This window comes from Rhinolophus ferrumequinum, chromosome 12 (assembly GCF_004115265.2).
Source record: "Rhinolophus ferrumequinum isolate MPI-CBG mRhiFer1 chromosome 12, mRhiFer1_v1.p, whole genome shotgun sequence".
Lineage (NCBI taxonomy): Eukaryota > Metazoa > Chordata > Mammalia > Chiroptera > Rhinolophidae > Rhinolophus > Rhinolophus ferrumequinum.
In genome coordinates this window covers 75,009,092-75,036,395 of record NC_046295.1, presented here as the reverse complement: position 1 = coordinate 75,036,395, position 27,304 = coordinate 75,009,092, and the positions used below count along the sequence as shown (strand labels likewise).

At 43.9% G+C, this 27,304-nt stretch overlaps 1 protein-coding gene across 5 annotated transcripts in view; it reads left to right on the top strand.

Moving 5' to 3' along the window:
* Positions 1–27,304, top strand: part of MAPKAP1 (MAPK associated protein 1) — a 219,241-nt gene that overhangs the window by 178,216 nt on the left and 13,721 nt on the right. For all 5 annotated transcript variants that reach the window (XM_033123342.1, XM_033123340.1, XM_033123341.1 and 2 more), the window contains 2 exons: positions 1,783–1,923; positions 16,168–16,305. In XM_033123342.1, the coding sequence (XP_032979233.1) occupies positions 1,783–1,923; positions 16,168–16,305 (279 nt within the window). The remainder of the gene's footprint in view (positions 1–1,782; positions 1,924–16,167; positions 16,306–27,304) is intronic.

Genomic DNA, 27,304 nt, shown 5'->3' with positions numbered 1-27,304 from the left:
AATTGCGGTTTTTGCAATCATTTTTAACCTTTTAAACCGCAATTACTTTTGCACCAACCTAATCGAATTTTCACTCCTCCATCTCTTCTTCCAAGGCATTATCTCCAGGTCTCCCTGTGGGACCATCTCTGGGTACCCAGCACAAGGCCTGGGGCACCCCACTCTGGTTGCTAGACAGGCTCTCCCTCCCTCTGGTGAATGGTACCAGCAGCTGCACCTTCAGAAGACCACAGTTCAGACTCTGCAGGGTGAGCGAGAGTTTAGCTTTGCTTAGTGTGACCTTGGGCATGTGACTTTGCCTCAAAAGCCTCAGATTCCCAAAGCATCAGGTGAGGAACGACAGCCGGGTGACATCGTGAGTCGTAAATGCATGTGTACAGTGCTTAGCACCGTGCCGGATGTGTCGGAAGCACTCATTCACACTAGCTTCTGTTGGTTTATCCATCTGTCTGTTTCTTCACGTGGCAGAATTTAGTGAGAGCACGCCAGTTACCTGGACTGCTTGCAGGAGAAGCTGCAGAGATGAGCAAGAAACAACGGACCCTCACAAAGCTTCCAAATTAAGACAGAGCGGCCGTTCAACAGCTCTAGGCTGACTGGGATCCCCTCTGACGTAGCATGAAAATAATCACGACTACTACTTATTAAGCCTGTTATGTGTTAGATTTTTAAAATACATCCTACATTCTGTGGATGGCCAAAACTGGGTGCAGAGAGCTAGTCACTTGCCCAAGATGATCCAGCAAGTTAGAGGCAGAGCTAGGAATTGCCCCAGGTCTGCCTGGCCCCGGAGTCCAGTGTAAACCAGCTGCTGTGGAATTCAGCCGGAAGCGGAGTTTGAGCTGGCCTGGCTGGGGTTTGACAGGTCCATTGTCAGGGCAGAAAGGGTGTTCTAGGCCAAGGGTACCCCATGAGTGAGGGCCCAGAAGTAGAAAAACCTGCACCTGTGTGCAGTCCAAGGCATTTGGTAGGAGCTGAGAAGATATGTGTGAGTAGTGACAGGCAAAATTGAATTTTGTTTCAGCGAGATTATGGACAGTCTTGATTGCTTGGCTGAAAAAAGCACATCCTTCAGGAAGTCGTGGGAAGCCAAAGACGATTTTTGAATACCAGTCTTCTTATTTGTCACCAGTGTCACATATCGGAGTACTTAGCATGCACAGAGCTCTCACTAAACATTTGATGAGTGAATAAATGATCAAAGCACTAGAAAGATGAATCGGAAAGGCCTGTCGTGGCCGGATTGCAGAGGGAGCTTGGTGGTCAGTGGCCAGTGAGGAGACTTACAGCCACGTGAGCGCAGGCAGCACACAGCCTGCACCAGTGGAGACTTGGGGCACAGGACAGGAAGCTGGTAAACTGGCAGTTTGAGAATCTTGGAAAGGACAGAGATTTTTCCGGGAGCATGGATTACTTTTACAATCAGGAAAATTAATATTAGAAAAAGAAACAGGAAGTGTGACCATGCATGCTACTGTGATTTTGACTTATTGTGGAGACTGAGAGCTTCTGGAGAGCAAGAGTTTTCCTATCCTTCTGTATCCTTACTGCCTAGCCAAGGGCCTGCCATAGAATAGGCAGTGTTTGTTGAATTAATTGTTGAATGATTAATATGTTTCCATTCTCTGTTTACTGGAATGGCATTATTAAGTCATCGCTCAGCCTTTTCTTCTCCAAATTAAATAGCCCATATTATTTTAATTTATCCCAAAGCATTTTAAGCAGACACCATTTGCCAAGCCTCATGTATCTTTATGTGTTAAACTGCTTTTTTCTCCCCAGGTTCAAGGGCAGACGGGGTCTTTGAGGAGGATTCACAAATTGACATAGCTACAGTGCAGGATATGCTTAGCAGCCACCATTACAAGTCTTTCAAAGTCAGCATGATCCACAGATTACGCTTCACAACCGACGTCCAGTTAGGTAAGTGCATGAACAGCTGATGAACTGAGTGCTTTATGTCAGTGGTCAATGTAGAACTCGGGGAAGAAACAACATACAACTTTTGTGTGACCGAAACGGCTAACAGTAATTTGTTTTCAGAAAAAAATGTTTAAACAATGAAATAGAAAGTACCTTCTTTTTCCCAGCTCAGTGCTCTGTTTGTCGTCTTTTTTATGAAGCAGAAGATTACAAATAGAACTAACTTGAGACTCTCTTCAAACTGATTGACTTCTGTGAAGTTCCATGATTCCTTTTGTGCCGTGATTCTCTTACATGCCGTCCTCAGAACTGCTCTGTAGTGCTGCCACTCGCCTTTTCGTACTCGGTGGATTCGCTGCCTATTCATTCATGGTTTATTCAGGAAGCTTTGTTATGATCTCAGAAGTCGTATTTGGATTCTCACCAGATAAACTGGAACTGACTTTCAACTAATATTTGGGGTTAATTTGTTCCAATTAAGTGCCAAATTTCTGTTTGGCCTTAAACCTAACAGGAGTAGGGACAGTCATAGTAGTCAACGTGACATTAATGCAGCATTGTTGTCGCGGCGGTCGTTTAGAGGCATCCACTATGTGTTAGGTACTGTGCTATGTGTTTTACATGCTTAACTACCTGGAAGGTAGGCATTTTTACTGTCCCCATCTAACAGCATAAATGAGGTGCAGAGTGGTGAAATCTCATGCTCCAGGTCACACAGCAGGTGGGAGGTGGTGTCAGGAGCAGGCCCCAAAGGATGGTGGCAAGAGGGGAACTAGACATGGATGCCTGGCTCACTCAGTCAGGGACCTGAGCTGTATCCTGGCTCTGCCACTGACCTCTGCCACACCACCCCTTCCTGGGCCTTGTTTGCTTTATGCATAAAGGGAGAAGGTTTGAATTCTAACTCTAAGGTTCACTAATTTTATATTTCCAACAATTGTTTTGTATGTGTCTCACTATAAATCTTTGCAAATGTTGGCATTATTTGTAATAAGCCAGAATGCTGGCTAATTTGTAGTAAGCCTCAAAAATCTCTCAATAATTTCTTCGCAACTTGACTGACAGGAGCTTGAAATACGCTGACAGCTCAGCGTAGTTAAGAGACAAGCATCAAAATCACAACTGGTTTAAACTGGGGCTGCATTGATAACCAGCCATATTAGGCAAGTGCCTTTATCTTTATGAGCCTCAGCTCCATTCAGCTGAAATGGGAATATCAGGAATACCATCTTTTTAGGATTGCCGTGGGGACCGAATCAGAGACGCCATGGAAAGCCCTTAGCTTGGGGCTTGGCAGTTGCTGAGACTTCTATAAATGAGAGCTGTTGGTGGAGAAGCAAAACAGTGGAGCATTTAGAGGACAGACTTGGGGGTTAGAAGTCTGGTTTCAAACCCTGGCTCATTTATTGGCTGTACCACCACAGGCCAATGATGCAGTTTCCGTTTCCTCATTTGTAAAAGGAAGACAGTAGTCCCTCTCTGAGAGACAGGCTGAGGATGGGGATGAAATGTGGTAACACGTGCAGAACACTTAGAAAGGTGCCTGGCACATAGCAGGTACTCAGTGAACATCAGCTGCTAAGATGGTGGCAATTCAAGCAGACTAAGTACATGAGTTAGCACCCCATAACTTTGACCCAAAACACAGAACCCACCTTTCTTTCCCTTCTCTATAGACTGTTTCACCCTCCTCACTCTAAAACTAAATCTCTAAAGTGGTTTAAAAAAAAAATTGTTCAATTATTGTTGATTCTTAAAACAAAGTTCTTCAGTGTTGTTCTTCTTGGGGATGCTTTTCCTAGCATCTCTCATAGAAATAAAAATAATAAGGGGGCTGGCCCGGTGGCTCAGGTGGTTGGAGCGCCATGCTAACAAGGTTGCCGGTTCGATTCCCACATGGGCCAGGGAGCTGTGTCCTACACAACTAGACTGAGAAACAATGGCTTAAACCGGAGTGGGAGGGGGAAGCAGGAGACGGGACAAATAATAATAATGTTGCTCAAAAAGAAACTGGATCCAAAAAAGGGGGTGAAATGACATACTATATGATTCCATTTATATGACATTCAAAAATACACAAAAATAATCTGTTAGAAGTAATGATGGTGGTTATCCTGGGGGGAGAGGAGGCTGCAGTGACTGGAGGGGAAGCTTCTGGCTACTGATATGGTTCTGTTTCTTTTCTGGGTGCTGATTACATGAGTATATAGACTTTGTGGAAAACTCAGTCATATAAACTCTTACGTCGTATGTACTTTCTGTTGGTGTGTTTTCAGTTAAACGTTTACTAAAGTAAAAATGCTCCTCAGACCTCCAATGTGTGTGCCTGCATGCAGTACCTCCCCAGTAACAAAGGCTCTGCCTTTCCTGTTTGGGTCTAGTTTTAAGAAGCTCACTAAGTCCCTGAGTGTAGCCGAGATAAAGGGCCAGGGTGCAGGGAGGGCTTTTCCCAGGTGAGCATAATCAGCGAGTCCACCGATCCCCAACGTGAAAAGCAATGCCTTGGAAAGGTAACCAAGATTGTGGGCTTCTTCCCCCCACTTTTTTCCAAAGGCAAAAAGCCAAACATTTAAGGAGAAAGTCTACAAAAGGATCTGTGGGAAGAGCCCAAGTTCTACAGTCAGGACTGGGTTCGAGTCCCAGCATTACTACTTACCCGCCGTGTCACCTCAGACAGGTCCTTTTCCTTTTCAGTCTTAGTTTTTGTCGTTTATAAAATGGGAATTATACCTTTTGAGATTGTATGAAAGTGTCTGGCCCATAGAAACTGTATTCTCAGTGGTAGCTTATTTTACTGTTATTGCTAGTGTCATTATTACTTACTCTACCTGTTGCTTTCTCTCCTAGTCCACCATCTTGAAAGTGTTAGGTAGTGGCTCTGTTGGCAAAGTTTCACTTGTAGCCACAATGGACACTTGTTAGGTAGAAATGGATGATGACAATGATGCAAGCATCTCTCCCGAGAGCTGTGGTTCTCAGAAATGAGGTTGATTGGAGGCCGGTCCCAGTCACTTCTGGATGCTTCCGGTGGCACACATGGCGCCCTCTGGTGGAGACTTCTCGGCCCTGAGGCACTTCTATTATACAACAGATGTCAGAATATGTTTCAATTATGAATTTAAGTTCAGTCTTTAGCATTATAAGCATTATAAGCAGAAACTTCATTAATTAATCATGAGGAATTTTGTGACAATAAAATTAAACTGTGCCCACGAGTACTGGACCATGCAGTGAATAGATCAGCTCATTCCCTAGTCCCCTGTAGAAGAGTTCAGATATGTAACTCAAGACCCTCTCTCCGTCCTTGCCGAACAGACGATAACACCCTAACAACAACAACAAAAACCTGCCCACAGCAGTCCAGAAGTCCTTTCTGAAACAGAAGCTTCCGCAAAGTACAGGGCAGCAAACAGCACACCTTTTATGAGCATGAAGTGAGCAGCTAGGTCCTGAGATCGGTAAATAATTTATTTTATTTCAACTGACTAGCCAGGTGCTTCAGCTCTTTTCTGACACTGATGGATGGTTTCCTCCGTTCGTCCATCCTGTGTCGGTCAGCACAGAGGTTTCACTTGCTCCCCGTGGCAAGTTCTTCTGGGCGCTAAGTGTCTGTGTGTGGCATTTACCCAGCAGCCCTGCTGCTTCCACGGGAAACTGCCGGGCCACTTGGAGGCAGTGGTGTGGCAGAGCACACCGCGGAGGATGGAATTCCCAAGCATCCACTGTGCCATCACAGCTCCCTGTCCTCTGACGGGTAGTCGTGGCCAATGTGCCAGTGTTACCATCCGCCGTTGGTTTCCAAGGTCAGGGGAGGAGAGAGGCAAACTTTGATCTGCAAGGCCCAAACGCAAACCAGTTTTCCACCAGACTTTTTTACGATTGAAAAGTTTACTGGACTCTATAAATGAAACCTATGACAAAGAGCTGACCTTTTAAAATAATATCAACAGAAAGTTATTTGTAAAAGCAGTTGTCGTGTATCAGGTGCTTACTGTATGCCAAGCACTTTGCTTCTCATTCTTTTACATGTTTTGTCTCCTGTAATTATAGCAGTATTATTTGATAGTACTGATACTATCTCCATATTTTATGTGAAGAAACTGGGATATAAGGAAAATCTAGTAAGGAAGCTGGAATTAGAACCCAGGTCTGTCTGAGACTGAATCCTACAGGTGACTTCTATATCATGATGACTTGAATGCAAATTGTCATCGTACTAGTACTCTGCCATTCTCACTCAATCGACAGTATGCAGTGAACTTTCACCCCGTTACCTTATTTAATCCACACAGCATATTGATGATATTGTTCCCCTTTCATGACAGAAAACAGACTTGGAGTTAATGAAATAATGTGATGTATATAAAGCACTGAGCGTTTATTGGCACGTAGCTGTGACTTAGTAGGTACTAGCTCTTTCCCTCACCCCCAGCCATCAGATATACAGTGGGATATCCAGTCCCAGTAACAGAACTGGGACTAAAACTCAGTCCCATACGCCACGCCCAACCCATCATGGCACAGATGCCTCAGACATTGCTAACTGGCCTTCACAAAGGAAGCAGGTACTTCCGTTTGGCCAGTTCCAAAAGTTCTGCACATCCCTGTCTTTCCCGGACGTGGACGTCAGTGTCAGTGTAGTATGGGTGCTGCTGTCACCCTCCAGCCATTGCTAATCTGTCACTGCACTTGTGCGCCCTGGGCCTGGACCAGACCTCAGAATCATTCCCAGCACAGCCCGAGAAGCGGCCCCCACCAGTCACTGCAGTTGGTTCTTAAGTTGGAATCACTTTTCCATGCCTGCTCTCCCAGCCGGGAAGCTCGCCAAACAAAGCCGCCATGCCGACCCATTCCTGTATTTCTTAAAAACGTTCTTGGAATTTTTCATCTTGTCTGCTTCCCCTCTGTATTGGGCCCAAAAGTACAGATGCCCTTTAAGTGTAGACCTTGCCTAACCTCATACCAAGTTGAGGGGTTTTTTCCATTAACTCGATCTCGCATATGTGTAATCCTAATGGCCGACCATAGGATCAGGCACAAAGACATGGGTACTACCCAAACATGCCAGGGCTAGCCAGGTGAAGTAGGTCTGGGGAAAAGCGAAACGAAAACGGTCCTTTGGTGAGTGCCAGCCGTGATCTAGAAAGCCCATAGTATACTGTCAATGAGTATTTGTTGGCTGGCTGGCAGAAACAGACTTAGGAAGCACCTGCCAAGGGGCTCCCCAGAAACCCGTATAAGAAACAAAGCAGAGGGCCAAGGCCTCACCATCGGGTGCCTCTCACGCGCACAGTACCTTCAAGCGGTGCTTGTCCCGACCGTGGGTCACAATCACCAAGGCCCGGACCTCAGCCCAGACCTGCTGGCTCAGAACCTCTAGTTAATTGTGGAGTTTGGGAAACGCAACCTCACTGTGTTCACAGAACTTTCTTGCCCTTATCTCTTTGTCCAAGGCTTGCTTTTACTGACTGGGCAGGTTGGCCCAGTTTTCCTGACTCAGTCTCAGGCTGAGAAGTGCTTTGGGAGTTGTACCACTTGTGCTAACTTGATTCCTTCATCTTATCTTTTGTCAATATAGACTGTCCCCATGTCACCAAAGAGAAAGCTAATATACCTTCAATTCATACCATATTATGAATACACAATATACCACGAATTCTGTCTGTGTCATATTGCATATATCGTCTAACATAATTCTTTTAGATATACAAATTCTTTATAGGATTTACAGATAAAGACTGTTATAAAATAATCTCTACCTAAAGGTTACCTCCATTATCTCTTCATAAAACAATCCATATGAATACCAACAACACTCGTGATCACAGTAGTTATATATCAGCATTCTTGAGGACAACAGCACATACCTTAGAGAAGGCAGAAAGGTTTCATCTCATAAACCGACTCCAATCAAGTCCGTAATGGCTGCCCAGAGCATTATGCTGAGGCAGCATCTCGAGCTGTGTCTGAGGGCAACAGAAAGAAACTCTGTGATTGATTAAAAATGCCTGCCCTGGGCCTGACCATGATGAGAGGCAGCGTAGCTGCCGTCTGTTGTCTTCCCTGGTTTATCTGTCCTATTGCAGTTACTATTTAACCCCCAGTTGATACCTACAAGCCAGCACTCACGGATGACCTTATTACGGCGTTATTTTTTAATACACAACACGCAAACTTAAGAAGCACATTAACAGCTCAGACTACGTGAGTGAAAGCAAAGAGCTGTGGCCTGGACTTTATTACTCCTCAGGCTCACTCTGACGCTGAAAGTAGTTCCGTGTGGCTGTGTGAATAAAATATGTGCCCTGTTATTTTCCGATGGGTTGCCTATATATAGGTGTATATGTAGTTCAAGTAATGATATCATCTGGAAATGCATGTTCTTAAGACATGGATTGATCTGCCTTTCACGTTTCTGTTTCATTTTCTTTTGGAATATGAAGGAGATAACCCTTCTCCGTTCAAAGACACTAACTAACATGATCATGAGGAGACATGCATCGTGCTTAGCTCCCAAATCCCTGGGTCTGTTGGGTCATGTGAGGATGGCAAATGTAGTATTTAATGATTGTTCTGTCCCTATTGTGGCAGCATTTTCTGAACCGAAATGTGAACTAGAGCTTAACAAATACTAACGAACTTGTGAGAGAGCAGGACAGGTACCATCAAGATGCCCAGAAAAGTCCTTTACTACGTGAGTGCATAATGCATTGAGGGGCCTGAGGAGAAACCCCCCGACTGGGAATGTCAGGCGCTCTAGGGGCTCTTGCTAACTATACCTTCCTCTAGTTGCCCACTCCCAGACCTACCCTGGGAGAATTCCTGCTGAGTAATCCCGGGTTACCAGTGACATTGTGTCTGGTTCCTCAGAGGGCTGAGAATAAATTGAGAATTGGAAAAAGTGGAGAACCACCGGCATCCTATAACTCATGGGAATAGGGTATGTGAGATTTCATCAGGGTTCTGTGCTCCTTTTACCACGTCCTCATGCTCGGTACTTGACCTCCAGCCGTGAGCCTGGGCCTGAAATGAGGAAGATCTGATTTCCCCCACTCGCTAACTGATACTATTACAAATTGTCTTAGGAAACAGCATTACTGCTTCCTAACTCCCACTGCAAGCTCATCTAAGGAATCTATTTACCAGGAGAATATTTAGTTGGGTATCTAACTGTCCCGACTCCATTAAATCTTTGTAACTGCCTTTTCTACAGAGAGAATTTAGACCTCATCCGGCATTCCGAGGGTAATGGTCTAGTCAGGTACACTTAGATTTGTCACTGGCCACACATTGGAATTGGCAGCATTTAGCTGTGGCTCCCAAATTGTATCAGATGGTTAGCCCCTTAAATGGAACCAGTGATCCTGGGCCCAATACCCCTCTTGATCTCAAAAATGTAAAGCTCTATTGGGTCTCAGTTTAGTTGTGACCCACAATATGCTTTTGTCATCTTTTGGGGGTTCTTTTAACATACTGCAGAGGCAGTGCTTTTTATACTGGAATGCATTTGATCACTGTGTGAATATACCCACTATATAAACAATGTGTAGTGAGACAAGATAGCTGGTCTGCTTAAACCCTGGCCAGGTGGGATGGGGATGTGAATTATGTTTACAGCTTTGTCATTAATAGGTGACATCAGACAAGCCATATCCCTGCCCTGAGCCTCAATTTCTTCCTATGGAGAATGAAAACCCCAGACGCGGTGATCCCGGATGTCTCATTAAGCCCAAACAGCCTGTGTGTCTGATCCTGTGTGTAAATTCAGACAAGTTCCAAAGATTTCCCTGACCGCTCTGTGGACGCTATCGATTGGCCGCGGACACTCAGCAAAATCCACTCGCACAAAGAGTTCTTCAGTGTCACTCCCAGGGGGCTTTTCAGGCTTTCATAGGCTCTAGGTAACCTGAAGACAAGAGGATTGTAGAATTGTATAAAAAGCTACTCCAGGATTTAACAAGAGTAGGGCTTTTGTAGTCTTACATTCAAAGTTGTAGGATATTGATGAATGAACCACAGCTTGTGATGTCTGAGCAAATAAACAATAACTCAGGAAATACACTGAGGCATGGAATGTCAGATGCCCTCATTTTTGCCAAACTGGTGTTTGAACTTCCTAGAGGGGCACTTGAAATGTGCCTCCCGGGAGGCTGTGCCTTGGCGAGGCGGGCATGTTCCTCTGGGTAGAAAACAGCTGTGTGTCAGAAGGAGCTACTACCGAAGACCTGGGCTTCAGCCCAGCTTTGCTGTTCCCTGCCTTGGCCCGCCCTGCGCAAGAACGTCATTTTACCTTTAGGCTCATCGTTAGTAATAATTTTAGCAGTGATTGATTGAGCCCTTATCATGTGCCAGGCACTCTGCTACGTTTTTTCACGTTTCATCTTCATGACAGCCCAGGAACTGGTACTGTTGTTACCCCATTTTACAAAGGGAAAGGTCAGGCTCACCGAGGGAGAAGTAACTTTGCCCAGGATAACACCGGTGCAAATGTGCTGGCAAAATCACGATCTCCAAATGAATAACTTGGAGACCTTGTGGGATGGGGGTTCCCTAGCACAAGTATCTCCACAACACTGGATGTAGGACTATTCCTCCTGATGTAGAATTGAACTCTTGGAGGTCACAGGGAAGAGGTGTCCCCAGTGACACTCAGTGATGGAGGTTATAGTAAGGATTCACTTCCAGGGCATGAGAGTTTCCCCAGCTGGACAGCCGTCCTGGATCCCGGTACCCCCGAGGCTGGGGTGTAAAGCAGGTCCCTCACCACCACCCAACTAGGGCAAGCAGGTCCCGTGTTCACATCCCTCCTGTGGCTCCGTGGGCTCCCCCATTCTGACCCTTGTCACTGCGTCTGTCACAGCCCAGAGCCTGACTCCTGATAATCACAGTCAGGAGAAGCAGTGGCGTGGGTCACTAGCTGTGTATTGATCACTGTCCAAAGCTCTTTACAAGTCTCATCTCCCTTCATCCTCACAACAAGCCCGTGAGGTCAGTGCTGTTGTCATCAGCGTTTTACAGCAACTTGGCCTACATCACACAGGAAGTAGAAGAGCTGAGATCTGAACTCGGGACTCTCAGACTCCAGAGTCCCTGTGCCTAATTCTCTGCATCCTGCCTTTAAATCTGCAATGGCCTACAACTGCCTTCCTGCTAGGGGCGTAGTCAGCGCTTGGTAAGTCTCTACACAAAGGCCTGGCACAGGAGCTGCTCAAAGGAGGTACCCAGGCAGTGTTAGCAGAAGAGGATACACTGTGCTAATTTCCTTGTATGGAAATTTTTTGACTCTTTAAAACAGACAAGGGCCACCTTGTAAACTCCAAAACCTTAGATACATAGTTTCCCCAGAGTGTCCTGTATACATTGGAGTTGCATTTTTGTTTATTTAGAGCTGTCTTGTTAAGGAAGAATTTATATGCTGGCGCTGATGTAGGACAGCAATCAGGCAGTGTTTTCTGCCTTTGACAGTGGGTGTGATAGAAGTTTGACTCACTGTGTCTGGAAGCTGTCAGAAGTGGGAGCATGAAAAGGTCATGACAGATGGCTGTGGATAAGTGGCTAGGGGAGGAGAGCTGGTAAGGAGACAAATGGCCTTCCTTGTTTTCCAAGGAAGGGACTGACCCTGGCCACTTTGGGCCAGCCGCCATGCCCCCTCCCTGCTCACCTGCCATTGCTGTGGTAGGGTGGAGCCTGCCAGGCACCACTGCAAGAGTGGCACCAGGTTGAGCATAACGCAACTCGTGGGAGCCTTTCCCGCAGTCAGTCCCTGGGTGCTTGAGAACTGCTGGAAGGAATTAATCACTTTTCGTGATTATCAATTACAGAATTCCGGCATACTCCATTTTCCACATTTTAAAACTTGGGAAAGGGGTACTAAATTCTGAAGTTGAAACTGAAAAACATGTCAACTTCTAAAATCACTTGTTTTCATTTTTGGTAAAATTTTTATCTTGGGAAAATACAGAAAAGGAAAGGATATAATCCTACTAGCCAGAGTTGACTACTGTTACCAGTTTGGAGCATATCCTTTTCATCTCTTCTCTATAAATATTTTTTCTGTCCTTTTCACATAACATCATAAGAATTTGCCCAAGTCAAAGCTTTTCTTACACATAATTTTCATGGTTGTGTTGTGTTCTATCACGGTTGGATTAACTAATCCTCTATTATTGGCCATTTAAGTTGGAGAAATGTAAACTTAACAAAAGCCAGCTTCCCTTGTTTTCTTGGGTGTATGTTTATAATTTGAATTGCCTAAAAATAGTGCATAACTAACAATTTTAAGGAGTGCTTCTGCCTTTATTTCAGTCACTTTACATAAAAATGTTAGCCAGGGAAATCAAAACTATGTTCAGTGGTCAAAAAGATATATATATATTGATAGAATTTCATGTTCCACTTTGCGTGTATGAACAAAAATAGGTGTGCATTTATTGGCACCTATTGGAATATTTATTTGTTCCGTGGTGAGAATTGAGAGAGGAGTTAAAGACTGGCCAGGCAGAGTTCCTTACTGTCATCTTGACTGAATGCGGCCGTGCAGAGCTGTGAAAAGTACCATTCTTGAGAACCAGAAAGCTCTGGGTGTGGAAAATAGCCTTTCCTCTTAAAAGCTCTCCACTCTTATACACCTCTCCTAGGGTGTGTTATGTAAAACACCTAGCACAGTACTTGCAGGATAGTGTAGTGGCTGAGAGGACAGAGCCTGGAACCAGATTACCTGGCTTTCTTCAAATTGCAGCTTTGCCACTTTTTAGTTATGTGATCTTGGGCAAGCTGCTTATCCTCCCTGTGTTTCAGTTTCTTCTATAAAATAGGAATAAACATAGTAACCAGCTTCATAAGGCTGTTGTGAGATTTGAATCAATGCACACAAAGGATTTCCAACCATGCTGGCACATAGTTGGTCCAGTTAACGTTCACCCCTCTTTGCCCCCGGCCTGGACTGTGGCACCCACCTCCTAACTGCTCTCCTGTACACCAGGCTGCCTCCTCCCTCAAACCAAGGAGATCTCAGACTCCCAGGCCAGGGACAGAAGAGGTCTCTCCTTCCACGCTGGATTCTGCAGGCTTTTTCTTCAGCAGTGGGGCCTGGGTGTGAATTGCCTCAGGCCCCCCTGGACTGGAAGCCAGGGCTGCCACTTCCCCAACAAGAATGAACAGGGATCTATGAGGCCACGTGCCCTGCTTTAAGGAGCCAAGACTCAAACACATCTCTAGTAGGATTATTTAATGTACAGAAGGATTTTTCCCACCAGGGAAGATTCCCCTACAGGTTCCTTGAAGTAGTGACTCCTCTAGGCAGGCGAGTGTTTTATAGATCATTAACTACTTGACTGAAAGCCTGCAGGGCAGAGAAACTTAAAACTAAAGTGCTGGGGGCCCCTGCCAATTACAGATCAATCCAAAATGAAGATAAAGTATCTCTGGAAATAGAAGTCAGTGGGAAATGTGATTTGATTCAGAAAAAATCTGATTTACGCGCAACTTTTTTGGAGCACACCAGTTGTTTAAATGGTGTTCCACCTGCCTGCCCATCTCGAACCTAATGCGTTCATCTCCCACGTCTCCATCCCCAAGCCCCAGACTTGGGGCTCTCCTCTGTGATCAGTGAGTGATTGCACAATCGCCCCAGGAAAGGGCGTCATTGGGAAGGTGTTCTTGTGGCCAGAGCTTAGGCAATTGATTAGAGATACAGCTCGTAATGGATGAACTATACAGTAACAATTTGCAGATAAAAATAATAGAAGTTAAAGTGTACTTTACATGATAAAAGAAAGATGAAAGAGGATGAGAGTCTGTTACATCTGAGATGGTTACAAAAGTCCTGCTTTGTGAAGTAGGCTCTGTTGAAAAGATTGATGCAATGGGGAGTGACCTTGGCTTGGAGCAGGAGCTGGTGATGTATGTATGAGCATCCCTCTGCTAAATGGACCCAGATTTGTAGCACTAATATACATGGGAGCCCAGAACCAAACTCAGTACGGCAATAAATCAACAGCCACTTTGGGTGTCATTTCTGGTTTATATTCCACTATTGTTCTATCACTTTAATTCATGTCACTATCATCTTTTCATCTGGAACAGTTTTATATAATTTTCCAGTGGAGTTACCTGACAAATCCTATCAAATTAACAAGGTACATTAACAATATTGACTGACTACGACTTCAGGAGTTGCAGGGCCATAGAACAAAATTTTAAAACCCTGTCTCTCTGGTGATGCCCCCCCCCCCTTTCTGAGAAAGAAATGTGGGAAGGGTTTATTCCACATAAGAGATATGCACATTTATTTTGCTCTGCTCGTTTTGACTTTTATAAATGTCAAAATAAAAAGCAGGAGGAAAAAAAAGCAGAAGGAGGGGGACCCCCCCAAAAAAAAAAACAAACGCTACCAACAACCATAGCGTAAGTACTTTTCTTCTGTCAGGGAACTATAGAAATGTCCAGATCTTTAACAATTAATGACCAAATTGGAGAGAAGCATGTAACTGGGTGGTCGTAATCTATTTTAAGTGAGATGTAATAAAATTGGTCTCCTGATGCCTTCTCACCCTCCTGAAATCATCTAGACCTGAATGTCCAGAGTCAATTGGACTTACGACATTATGCCTAATTGAAATACGGTATTCCTGAAATATGTCTAATGACAAATTCCAGCAACCAATTAATAAAAAAATACCAATTGTTCATCTTTTCCAAAGACCCCCCAGTAATGACCGGGGTTAAGCGACTGTACTGCATTGTCTCCGAAAACGGCAGACGAGACCTCCCCATGGTCTGTGTCGTCCTGCCTTTGTCTGACTGCTATCTGAGATTTCTCTATTCATAAGTTAAATTAGAACTGGACGCAGTGTGTGGCAGACGTGTTCACTAGAATTGTGTTTGTATTTGTTTTCTTTTTTAATTTTAAATTTGCTCTCATACTATGACATTGTGGGGTTTCTTGGTGGGGTTTTTTTTTTGTTGTTATTGTTTTTCATTGAGCTGTTTCTTTTATCTGCTTTTTCTTTTGCCTGACTAAGTTTTCTCACATTGTATTGAAAAATTCCTAAGTGTGATCCATAGGATGAAATCTGTTGACTCTGTCTTTTCTGTTGCAGTATGTACATTTGATTGTTTTATTTCTAATATCTTCATTTTGCTCTTTTTACTTTGACCCTGACCTTTAAACTATGGCCTAAAAATTAATTACTTTCAAGATTCCATCTGGGTCCCACTCTGGAAGGCATATGAAGGTTTTTGTCTCACTTCATGAACAGAAATCCTCAGTTGTCATCAAAAGAGGAGAAAGAGAGCATCTAGCCTAGATCGCAGGTGTCAGGCTGAGCATACACTGCTCGGTGACACCAGGAGAGCAGTCGCTGTTCATTTCCAGTCATGGCGGAACGCCTTGCATCCTGGGTGTTACCTTTGTTCTCCTAACACCTTTGCTCCCAGTTTCTGCGCAGTGTGTCATGTCTTTCACAGTTCTGAAAATGAAACCTGAAGTGCCAGTATTTAACATTCTGGATTCCTGTTACAAAGTCTTTGTTGCATAAAGCTCACGCCCACTGCTCTCTCTCCCTCAGAGAAGTGACCTCCGCAGCCTGAAACCAGGCTCCAAGACTTAAACTTGGAATGTTTTATGTAAAGGACCCTTTGATCCTCCTGTGACTGCCTTTAAATTTAGCTTGGATAACTATTTAGTGTCAGAGAAGGGAAGAGAGAGATTTTTTTCCTACTTTTAGTGTGTAAGATTTTTCTGGATCAGAAACTCTTCACTGGTAGCTTAGCTATTTAAGCACAGGTGGTATTACAGATTTATCTGCCCAACCCAGATCTTATTCTAGAAGAACAACAAAAAAAGACCGCTGATTGTAATTGGTTTTAAATGAACCTTATATTGTAGTTTGTTGAATTATAATATAATATAGAGGTAATGTAGGATTGACATAGTGTAGTTTAACTGTATTATATCTGTGTTAAACATCTAAGAAGTCATATTTCTTAATACCTTTGTATATAGTCTTTGGATGCCCCCTCCCCGACTCACCCACCCAGGAAACCAGACTGTGCAACTTCCGTGTGCCATTTGGAGTCTCCTTATGTCTCTGTCTTAAGCCCATGGCGTTCCCCAGAGCCCTAAGAAAGAACTCATGTTCCTCCAATTTAGGATTTACAAAGCAGATCAAATGACTACACTGAAATCACTTACACCTTCCAATTCCTGTGGCTTCTTTTTCTGTCCTCCCCTCGGCCTTACAGGTATCTCTGGAGACAAAGTAGAGATAGACCCTGTTACGAATCAGAAAGCCAGCACGAAGTTTTGGATTAAGCAGAAACCCATCTCAGTCGACTCTGACCTGCTCTGTGCCTGCGACCTTGCTGAAGAAAAAAGCCCCAGTGAGTAGTCCCTTTTATTTATGTCTCCTCCCTCTCTTCCCCTCTTCCCCTCTGTGTGCTGGGTGCCAGGAGAATATATTACCGCTGTGTCCTTTTTTCCTTGGGTCTGTTTAATTCATTACCAGAAATTTCTTTTAATCAATCGGGATTGTATTATGGTGCACAGAGCCTGACATGGGTCCCCATCCTGTTCCGTCTTGATGGCAGCAGAGAACCTCACAGCTCCTGACCCCAGGAGCCCCACTCTGGGAGCTGGGGGTGGGGAAGGGGAGGGAGAGATTCCTGCTGGGAGGCTGCAGTCACCAGAGTCCTCATTTCCCTTTGTGCTCCCTTCCTCTTCCCATTCGGGGGACTTCACCAGTTAGACCTGGACCTGCCTGCCTTCCTTGCCAGATCGAGGGAAGCTGGGAGATTTCCTGTGGCAGCTGAAGACTAGATTTAGATATCCATCATGCCGGAAGTGTCAACACCCTCCAGATTATTGGCAGTTGCACGACCTACCGGCTCGTTGTTAAACTCCTGCCTGGTCCTGCAGAAGAGATCGCTGCCGGGTTGGCACTCTGTTTAAATTATGAAAGTAGATACGTCTGGTTTTATATTTTGGCGTATTATATTTTTGCAGTTAAGTAATTGAGTGTAGCAGTTAGATTAATCATTTTTAGGACTTCAGTCCCGTCGTGGAACAGAAAGGACACAGATCACACTGAAATTCCTCCCTGGAAGAATGAAGATTAAACTCTGTAAGGATTTGTTAGGTGCCTAGAGAAGGCTGTGAGATGGTGGTTCTAAGCCTGGCACATGCCAGCATTGCCTGTGGAGTCTGTTTCAAATGCAGTTACCCACGGCCCACCCCAGTGGGTTCTGATTTGGTAACTTGGGAGTACGACTTGCGTCTAGTTTTCATTAATCCCCTTTTTTGAGAACGATTTGAGAACAAATGTTATAAGGAGTGAAACACTCAAAAGGAACAATAAGAAATGTAAAGGCCAGCAAGTGTTTATAATATAGTTCAAGTTGTTGAGATAATACTGACCAAACAGGTCCAAAGAGCACAGAGCCCCTGAAGAGGGCCCACGGACTGGGCACATGCCACGATGGGTGGGCATTTAACTGTTTTGTCAAATCCAGCTCTGCTGGGCTGCAGTCTCTTCCTTTCAACTCATTGTCCTATAGCTTGGTGAGAAGGGAGAACTTAGTGGTTTGGTGGGGAAAGGAGTAAGGCCACGCCCACCCCATCCCCCGCCATCGCCTCATCCCAGGGAGGCTTCACCTCCTCGAGGGGGGCTACTGGAAGGGGCTGGAAGAATAGTACCTGCTGTTCTGGGGCCCTTGCCCCAGCGCTGCCAGATTCCCTGTGCCTTTAGGTACATATCTTCCTAATTTCTCTCACTCCAGCTTGTTGGCCAATAAAGATGTCGTTGTTCTAGCATCTTTCTTCCCAAGAACTCAGGATGCTTTGAAAAGGAACATTTTATGAATTCTCCGTGTGTCTGAGAAATGAGAGACTATCACTCACATGTTGCAGAGAGGGATAAGCTGGAGTGGAAAGGTTAGGAAAAGAACTAGAAACAGGGTTCAGGTTTCCCTCACATCGAGACACTCATTGTGCCAAGGAATTCTGTGATTGAGGCTCTGAAAGGTGGAGGATATAACACATCCAGCACAGTATGGAACGAAGAAAAGATGCACAGCCATCATCACCTCCCAGTTGCCTCTTGGGATCAGTCACTCAAGAAATAATTATTACATCTCTGTGGGTGAGGACAGGTTCCAAGCATTGGGGGTACAGAGCAGACGTGGGCCCCACCATTTCAGATTGACAATCCAGCAAGAGAGTCTTTTATCTTCTTCTGAGACCTACTGGATGGTTCTGTGTGAAAACTCGCATGTGGGTCTTATAGAGGTTTCCTCCCCTCTCACTCTGGTTCCAGAGATCTGGAAATTATGACACTTTCCTGAACAAGGGGACACACTGCCCCAGGAAAACACTACTTAAGTCCCTGCCATTACCACAGTGCTTTTCAGACCATGTTCCTCAGAGCTCTCGGTTCTCAGGGCCTCGGGGACGTGTGTGTGCGCATGTGCGTGTGTGTGGCTAAGTTGGGCATAAGGCTTCCCCTTCAACCAGAAGAGCTCTACTTTTTTCTATTTTGAGATTCTGCATTTAAAAAGCCAACTGATAAAAAGGATTTTGCTGCTTTGAAAAAAAAGGTTTGAAAGGTACAGGCTTACAAAATAAAATTCAGACGCCTCAGCATAGCCTTTACAGACCTACTGGTTGACCATTCCAGGCTCAGAGCCCATAATTCTGCCTCCTGAACTTGGGCTATGGCCAGTGTGAGCTACTTGCACACAAACGCACCTCAAAGCCTGTGCTTCCACCCTTTCCACTGCCTGGAATCACCCCATCCTCACCCTCTTGTCTGTGGACACCCCCACTTCCCCGTGCCCAGCCCACTCATTTTTCAAGATCCAGCTGAAATGTCAGGCTCTCTGTAACTTCGCCCCAGGAGTTTGCACACACCGCTGGTAAAGCACCTCACACACTGTGTTGTGCTATCTGTTTGGGGTCTGCCCCCACCCCCCACCCGCAGCCATCGCCATGTTGAACTGGTTTCTGTGTCCTCCGCTCCTAGCACAGTGCCTACAGGGGTGTTCTCGGTGAATGTGTACTTTCTTGAAATTGAACTTGATGGGACCAGAACTTAGAAACCAAAAGTTACTCAACATTAATTCATGTTGTAAAATGCCCAAAGATGTATTAATCGGCTTGATGCTGTGTTTTTATGTTTGTTTGTTTGTTTTATGATTTCCAGTATCTTCATCAAATTAATTCAGTGAGTTAACGTAAAAAGTTCATCTTCGAGACCATCAGCAGACCACGGAATTAATCTATAGGGCTGCTGCTGCTGCTTTTTAAAAGGATTAATAGTAACCCTTGTTATCTTTTGTGTCTGTTGAACCTTAGAAAAAAGTTATTTTAACAGCACTAAAGAAATGAAAGTCACTATATTTCATAAGTTTAGCCTGTGATTTTTATCAGCATAGTGATGTATGTTTGTAGCTGAGTTTACATCAAAAATTATTCTTGGGACCTTCTTGAATGAATTATGGCAAAGAGAGAGAGTCTAGAAGTAGATAAGGTTTTTGATTTCTGCAATATATTTCCTTTTTCATGTTTTTATCTCTCGTAACACAAGTGTCTTGCCAAAGACTGGAACGTGTGACCAACTGGAATAATTTAGTTGTGAAAACAGAGCAGACGTGTTATTAAACATCCTTCTTTACAAAAAGGCATTAAGTGTTGGGAGGATAATGAAGTTGTTCCCATTTCTTACTTGAGACATGTTTGTCAGAATTTTGAACAAAAAAGAAATGGTATTTAAAACCTTCGAATATGGCCAGTTTGCAGTGTTTATTGAGAAAGCCACTGTCAAACCATTAATTTGGTCGTCATAAGGAACACAACTCAAGTTTAATTGATGCCATATCCAAAAAAGTATGTGAATAGCTGAGTTGGCAAAGAGACTGAGCATTAGAGCACGTGCAGTGAAACACATAATTACGTATATTGTAGAATCAGAAAGACCCAGACTCTGAAGCCATACTCCATAGATAGCAGTTTGTGGCTCTTTCCTTCCCTTAACTTCTCCCTCTTAGGCCGTGTTCTCAGAGAGAAGATTTATTGCTCTGTCCCTGTGAATGTTTAAGAACCTGGAACTTAATGACTAAATAGATACATGCCTTTAAAAAAAAAAAAAAAGCCAAACATATATAAATATGGACTCTTACAAGAGTTAGTTGAGAAAATCTGGGTATCAAAAGCCCTGAGAAATTAAGAATAAATTATGCCTTTTTAGATCTTTTTTTAAAGGCGTATGCTGTCATTATTATTCAAATCAGTTATTTCTCAGTCTGGTTTTGCCATGCCTTAGGATATCTTTTGCTTTTTTGAAGGATGTCACAAACCTCTAAAACATGGATAAATTTTAATTTACTTTAAACAAAGATGTGTACAGCACATAGGAGAGGAAAATGTTTCCATACCAGAAACTACCATGGTTAAATTGTCAGAGAGAAATAATTCTCCATCGTTGCACAGGTCTAGACACAGGCTTTGAATGCACTAGGCTCTCTTTTTAATGACTAGCCTCGAATTCCAACACTGAAACAAAAGCAAGGGACCTTTCTATGAAACTAGCACCCAGCAGAGACTCTCAGCTAGATTTAAATAAAGTACCAGACTCACCCATGCCAGGTCTGGTTTTATCATAAGAAGGTTGTACAGGTTTAGTCTTTAAAGGAAGCAGCCTATCATTAAGAAATCAGATTTAAACCTTAATAAAGTAGCTGTCGTCTTTATAGCTGAAAAGAGCTCTGTATCTCAATTAAGTATAGATAATATAAAATCTTAAGGAAGCAACATAATAGAGATAACCTAATTACACTCTCTTGCAATAGTATAATTTAAAGGAAATCTGATTCTGTTGATGCTGGTTATGTTGGTGGGGGATTGTTTGTTAGGTTTTTTGTTTCTCCCAAAACAGTGTTTGGATGCAGGGTAGGAACCCTGGGACTGTGAGTACACCACAGCTGCAGGAGGTCGTTAAGCGAACAGAACCTGCTGGATATTTGCGATGAGTTTCCCCGTGAAGGTTGTGAGTTAAATGAGCTGGGCTTATTGGTGACCTCCCGCCTAAATGGATCTTTCTTTTCATAAGTACTTGACAAGATCTGCAAAGTAGTGTATTTAATTTACTAATTAAATTAAAGCTCCTGAATAATGATTTGTCCACATTGATTTAGCTTAAATAGAAAAGATCAGCATTGTTGTGATCTTCGGGAACATTAATGGCCAAGCCAGTTAGACACAAAGGCCTCTTGTGTGTTACAGGTCAGAAGCACATAGGTGAGCCAGTGCGGTGATTGAACTGCCTGCACTGCACCCTGCAGTTGCAAATTCCCTTTGCCTGCCTGGTCCATTGTTGCACTGGGGCTTAAGAGAATGTTAACGCGGTAATAGGCACAGGGCCTTCCCCATTACACGTCTCGCTATCGAGCGGTTCTGCATGACTAGTTAAAGAAGATGGCAAGAAGATTAATGAAAGCAAGGCTAATACAGAAGGGGGTACTTTTGCAAGACTTCTACCGAGGAGATATTAGAGCTGAACCAGAGCTTGGCTTTTTCTTTATCCTGTGACCTTTGAACCTGCCTTACTGTTGAGAGCTGCCAGAGAAGTCGACATTTTGATTGATGTTGGTACACGAGTCAGTCTTTCCCATTGAATTCCACATCTGCACGAAAATAGCTTTTCCAACAGAATTCATACTGGCTAGAAGTGATAGCCAAATTGATGGCTGAAATGCTTTTATGTAGTTTTCATTTAAACCTAAAGATATTTGATGGTTTAATTCAGTATCCAGTTTTCATAGATTATGAGCATTCATTTATATGTCCTTAATGGGTTCATCAACTCATAGCAAAAAACCAGTATTAAAAGTGTTCAAGAGGTTTGCAAACAGCTCCAAGGAGGCTTTATGGGGGAGTAAAAGCAGTCATCAAACAAACCCTTCACCATCTTTAAAAAAGAAAAATCAGGCTGAGGGCCCAGGCAAACTGACTTTGAGGTTTTTGTAAATAAAGCAAAGCATCTGTTTTTGGAAAGCTATATAGATGGGAAAATCTGAAATCTCCCTTTGTACCCAACCTGAGCCCCAGAGCAAATGTTCTCTTGATGTACCCAAATGCTGGGTTCCTCGACTTTGACCTTGGGACACTAGCATGCCATCTGAAAGGGATTGCTGTGATCTGCTTGTAGCCCTGTGCAGACACGAACCTCTTCATGTGTTCTCACTAATTCTGTTACCTTGCTTGTGGAGCCGCAGGCCTCTCGTGTGTGTGTGTCTGTCTGTCTGTCTGAATATGCCTGTGTGTGCACCTCCACCCCCTCTCCCAACAAAGGGTGGCAGAAAGACTCAGGTTTTGTTACTAAAGTTGACTTGGGAACACCCCAGCCCATTCATTGAATCTCCTGACCACCCGATTGCTTGCCTCCCTATTTGACAAGGGTAGTTCTAGCAGAGAAGACACACACTCACGCTCATACTGATGTGACAGGTATTCCAGGTCCTAAAGGAGGACGTACCCAGGAATTTTGCCATGTTCTTTAAATGCTCGTGAGAAAATGTGAAAAGCAAATGAGGGTGACATTAGCTACCGCCAGATGAAAGAGCTACACCCAAGGGGGACAGGCGCGTGTCTGCGGCCATGTCGCTGTGCCGTAAGACCCGTACAGTAAGGCACGTGCATCTATACTCACATGGACCTGTAGCCCAGAAGGGCGATAGCCCATCCTCAGGTTCTGTCGATTTCCAGGAGGTCCAGGCACTTCTCACATTCGGTGGGCAAGCTGTGTTGTGTTTTTGTTCTCTGACAAGGACTTATTTCATAAGTTCCAGATCAAATACGGTAAGTACTGCTCGATTACAGAACACAACGGACTCTAACATATTAAATGCCCCAGTTATTGAATTGCCTTTTCATAAGAGTACTCTGGAGCACAATCAGGAGCAGGCAGTGCCTCATCCTTTTAACAGATATGTTTCCTAGCCCTATTAAAAGGGGTCTTCATCTATCCTGTCAAAGGGAGTCTGCTGGGGTTTTTTAGTTTAATTACACTATCCAATTAAAACTCCTTGCTGCATTTGGCGCGCCTCTCCTTGGGCCTGAGTGGATATGACATTTACAAGGCTCGCCTTTCAAGCAGACAATAGTGTGATTGATGAGGTGCACGTTCAGTGAAGGAGGCGAGTGCCTGTGGAAGTGCTGCTTAGTGCATTTTGATTTATTTATCATCTCCTTCCAAAACAAGGGAGCTGCCGGGAGATGGGTTTAGGCAACCAGGGGATCACCTCAATTTCTCCAAGTGTATGGGAGGGAAAGACCTGGACTGTGCCACAGAATAAAGGAGGGCCATCTTGCATCATCCAGCGCCAGGCTGCATTCTTAAGTTTTCTCACTCAGTTTGCTTTCCAGTAACCTCGCGCTGCAGTCTGCTGTTAAATGGACCATCTCTGTGTTTCAGGGAACATTTCTCTGGGGATGGATCACATTGGCCAGACCCCTGAGATCTTAGCCTGTGGGAGCCAACCCACCATGTGTCCCATTGACTGACCCTGGTCATTAACTGACACCTGACATTTGCACTAGACACGCCTTTTTATGCTTCCAGCTGCATCCTCCAGAAACCCAGCAGCTAGCTTCTGTCCAGGGGCTACAGTCAGGGCCCAGTGAATGACTAACTCTGCCTGGGTATGTTGAGCATGTAACAGTTGCTTCTGGACTTTGGAATCAGTCAAGAGCAAGCGAAGCTCTTCAACAAAGGTATGGAGGCATAGTAGAGAACTTCTCCAGGTTACAGTGAAGGGGCAAAGCCAGCATCTCGTTCATAACCTACTATTGCTATTTACCCTCAGCATGTGATAGATGGAACCAGTGTTCTTGTCTCTGTTCCTGGAAAAGAAGTAGTTCAGTATAGTGTGTGGGCTCTGGAAGAGTCAACCCTCTCTGAATTCAGGAGGCAGGAGACTCTTCTCTGAGCCCCAGACAGGTAATCAGAACACCTCACCTCCCGTATACATTATCAGGTACTACGGTTGCTCAGAGGGGCTGCTGGGGGCATGTTTGCTAACTGCATAAATACAAATACGTAAGAATGTCTGTGCTTGTGATCAGAATCGGCTGGTGGGTTTTCTTACATTCTCAATAAGCTTCCTTCGTTTTTCCGAAGGATTTATTCATAAACAAGAAAGAATTTACTTGTGTTGATTGGAATATTGATATTCGTTAGAGTAGGAAACAATTTGGGGTTATCAACCTTTTTTCCTCCTGGGAGAAGCATTCTCTTTGCTATTAAGTTTTCCCTTCATTGTTGACTTGGGCCTATGGATTCGTAATAACAAAACAGTTACCTAGATATAATGGGAAATTTGCATACATTTGCGTTTTCCTGGATTTTGATTACCATTTCCTCCAATTCCTACTTTCTTGATTTTAACATCAGAAGAGATCCTAATTGAGAAGAGGGTAAGGTAAGGGCAGGAACTGTTCCCTACTGAAGAGCTCCATGTGAAAGATTTCTCAGATGGATAAATGATGGGAAAAATCTGTTTCCCTTGCCTCCTGCCAAGCTCCGAATTGTGTTTTCATAATAAATAAATGGAGTGCTTAGATTTTAAGTTATTCTTATAGACATGGAAAAAGGAAGCCATTCTTTTCATTAAAATCAAAATGTGTATTGCTTACAAGACTCCCATTGGCAACTTCCAGGACAGGGTAACTGCTAACAGATTAGGCCTTCTATCATAAATGACTGGAAAATTGCACAAAATGTACGAAACTGTTTTTAGACACTGGAAAACAGGCAGTACAGGACTATGAGCCCTGAGAGAAGGGAAACAAATGAGGTGAGACCTACTATCACTTCAGCTTTCTTCCAGGGTTTCCTAAGGAGAGTATAGCAGTGTCAGTGAGCTGGGAGACAGATGTCAGAGTGGGGGAGGCTGAAGCAACTGAAATTTGCAAAATAAAGTATGGAGAGCAGGAAGCTACGCTGAGAAAGAGCCCTAGAAAGAGGCCCTTGAATCTTTTGCTGTATATTAAGCTGTGCCATACCTACAGTGAGACCTCACCAGGCTGGTCAAAGAACAACTATAAAGTTGCTATAAAGTTGAGTTCTGGCCAAAGGGGAGCGTCCAGGGCATTTAGTAGTGACTCCAGAAAGGCCGCATCTTAGGAGTAAGCTAAACTAGCCCTGTACTAGAGACTGCTCTAATCTCTGTCTGATAAACCTTTAAAGGAGTCTTGATCAAACTGTTCCAGAAGTAAATTAACTGCCTGTCAGAACAAAGCCCAGAATTTTTTTTAAACTTTTTAAAATTTTATTGGGGAACAGTGTGTTTCTCCAGGGCCCATCAGCTCCAAGTCATTGTCCTTCAGTCTAGTTGTGGAGGACGCAGCTCAGCTCCAAGTCCAGTTGCTGTTTTCAGTCTTAGTTGCAGGGGGCACAGCCCACCATCCCATGCGGGGATTGAACCAGCAACCTTGTTGTGAGAGCTCACGCTCTAACCAACTGAGCCATCCAGCCGCCCTTCCAGAAGCTCAGCGACAGTTCGTTGTCTTCAGTCTAGTTGTGGAGGGCGCAGCTCACTGGCCCATGTGGGAATCGAACCGGCAACCCTGTTGCTCAGAGCTTACATTGTAACCAACTGAGCAATCCAGCCGCCCCAGCCCAGTATTTTTTAAAGGATGACAACAGAATACACCCCATAGTGTAATGTTTATAGTGGCCAGCATTCAAAAGTTAGTACACACGCAAAGAAGCAGGAAAATGTGTCCTATAACCAGGAGAAAAATCAGTCAATAGAAACAGCCAGAAATGGCAGGGATGATAGAATTAGCAGATACGTACAGTGAGTCTTCAATGAACGTCATCAGTAGGTTCTTGAAACTGCAACTTTAAGCAAAAGGACATACAACAAAACCAGTTTCACCATAGGCTAATTGATATAAACAAGCATATTTCTGGTCACAGAAACTCACCAAACTTCTAAATAAAGACCCAAAATACTTCTAATATTAAACATTGAAATAAATGTGAACTATACATATATTTAAGAAAGATTAATAAAAACAAGTAAGATAATTGTTTTCCAGCCCACTTATTCCAGTTCAAGGTCACAGGTGGCCAGAGCCTATCTTGGCAGCTCAAGGTGCAAGATCGAAACCAACCCTAGACAGGACACCATTCCAGTACAGGGCACACTCACCCCCACACTCAGACTGAGACAATTTAGACATGCGGACCTAACATGCACATCTTTCAGATGTGGGAGGAAAGCAGAGTACCTGGAGAAAACCCATGTAGGCGTGGGGAGAATGTACAAACTCCACACGGTGGCCCTGCCTGGGAATCAGGTTTTTTTCCTCATCAATGTTAATGAAACCATGTTGAACAAAATGGCATTATTCGATGACCTCCTATACTTCAAAATAGCTATTACAAAATATGTTCAACAATTTAAAGGAAAACAAGAATTCAAAAAGAAGAAAAATGGAAACTATTATAAAGCAACCAAATGCAAGTTCTAGAGCTGGGTAATACGATACCTGAATCAAAAAATTCACTGATGGTGGCAGATTAGGAATATTAGTTTAAAAGGTGAGGGTGATATCTATTGCCACATAACAAATTGCCCCAAAACTAGGTAGCTTAAAACAACAATAACATTTACTATCTCACAGTTTTGTGATCAGGAATTCAACACAGCTTGTTCACAAGACGAGCTGTCAGCCAGGGCCGCAGTCATCTCAAAGTTAAATCAGGGCAGAATCTGCTTCCAAGCTCACGGAGTGGTTGCTGGCAGTGTTCATTTCTTTGTGAACACCTTAGTCCTGTGTCACATGGGCCTTTTTATAGGGAAGCTCATGAGGTGGCTTTATCAGTGTAACCAAGAGCAAGAGAGTAGTAGCAAGGAATAAGTCACAATCATTTGTAATCTAGTCTCAGAGTGACATGCCAACACTTTTGCTGTATTTTATTCATCAGAAGTAAGTCACTAGATCTAGCCCACAAACAAGATTACACAAGGGTGTAAAAAGCAAGAGGGGAGATCATTGGGAGTCACTTCAGAATCTGCCTGCACAATCAGTGAACTTTAAGACAGGACAGTAGAAAGTATTCAGACTGAAGCACTGAGAGGAAGAATGGATAAAAAGAACACAGGCTGTAGACTATCAGGTGTTCTAACATGTATGTAATTGGAGTCTCAGGGATGGAGGAGAAAACTTTTCCAGATTTGATTAAAAATATCAATCCACTAATCTTGGAAGTCCAGTGAAGGCCAAATAGGATAAATACAGAGAAAACCACATCAAGGCACATTATAATCAGATTGCTGAAAACCAGCGATAAAAAGAAAAATCTTAAAAGCAGCCAGA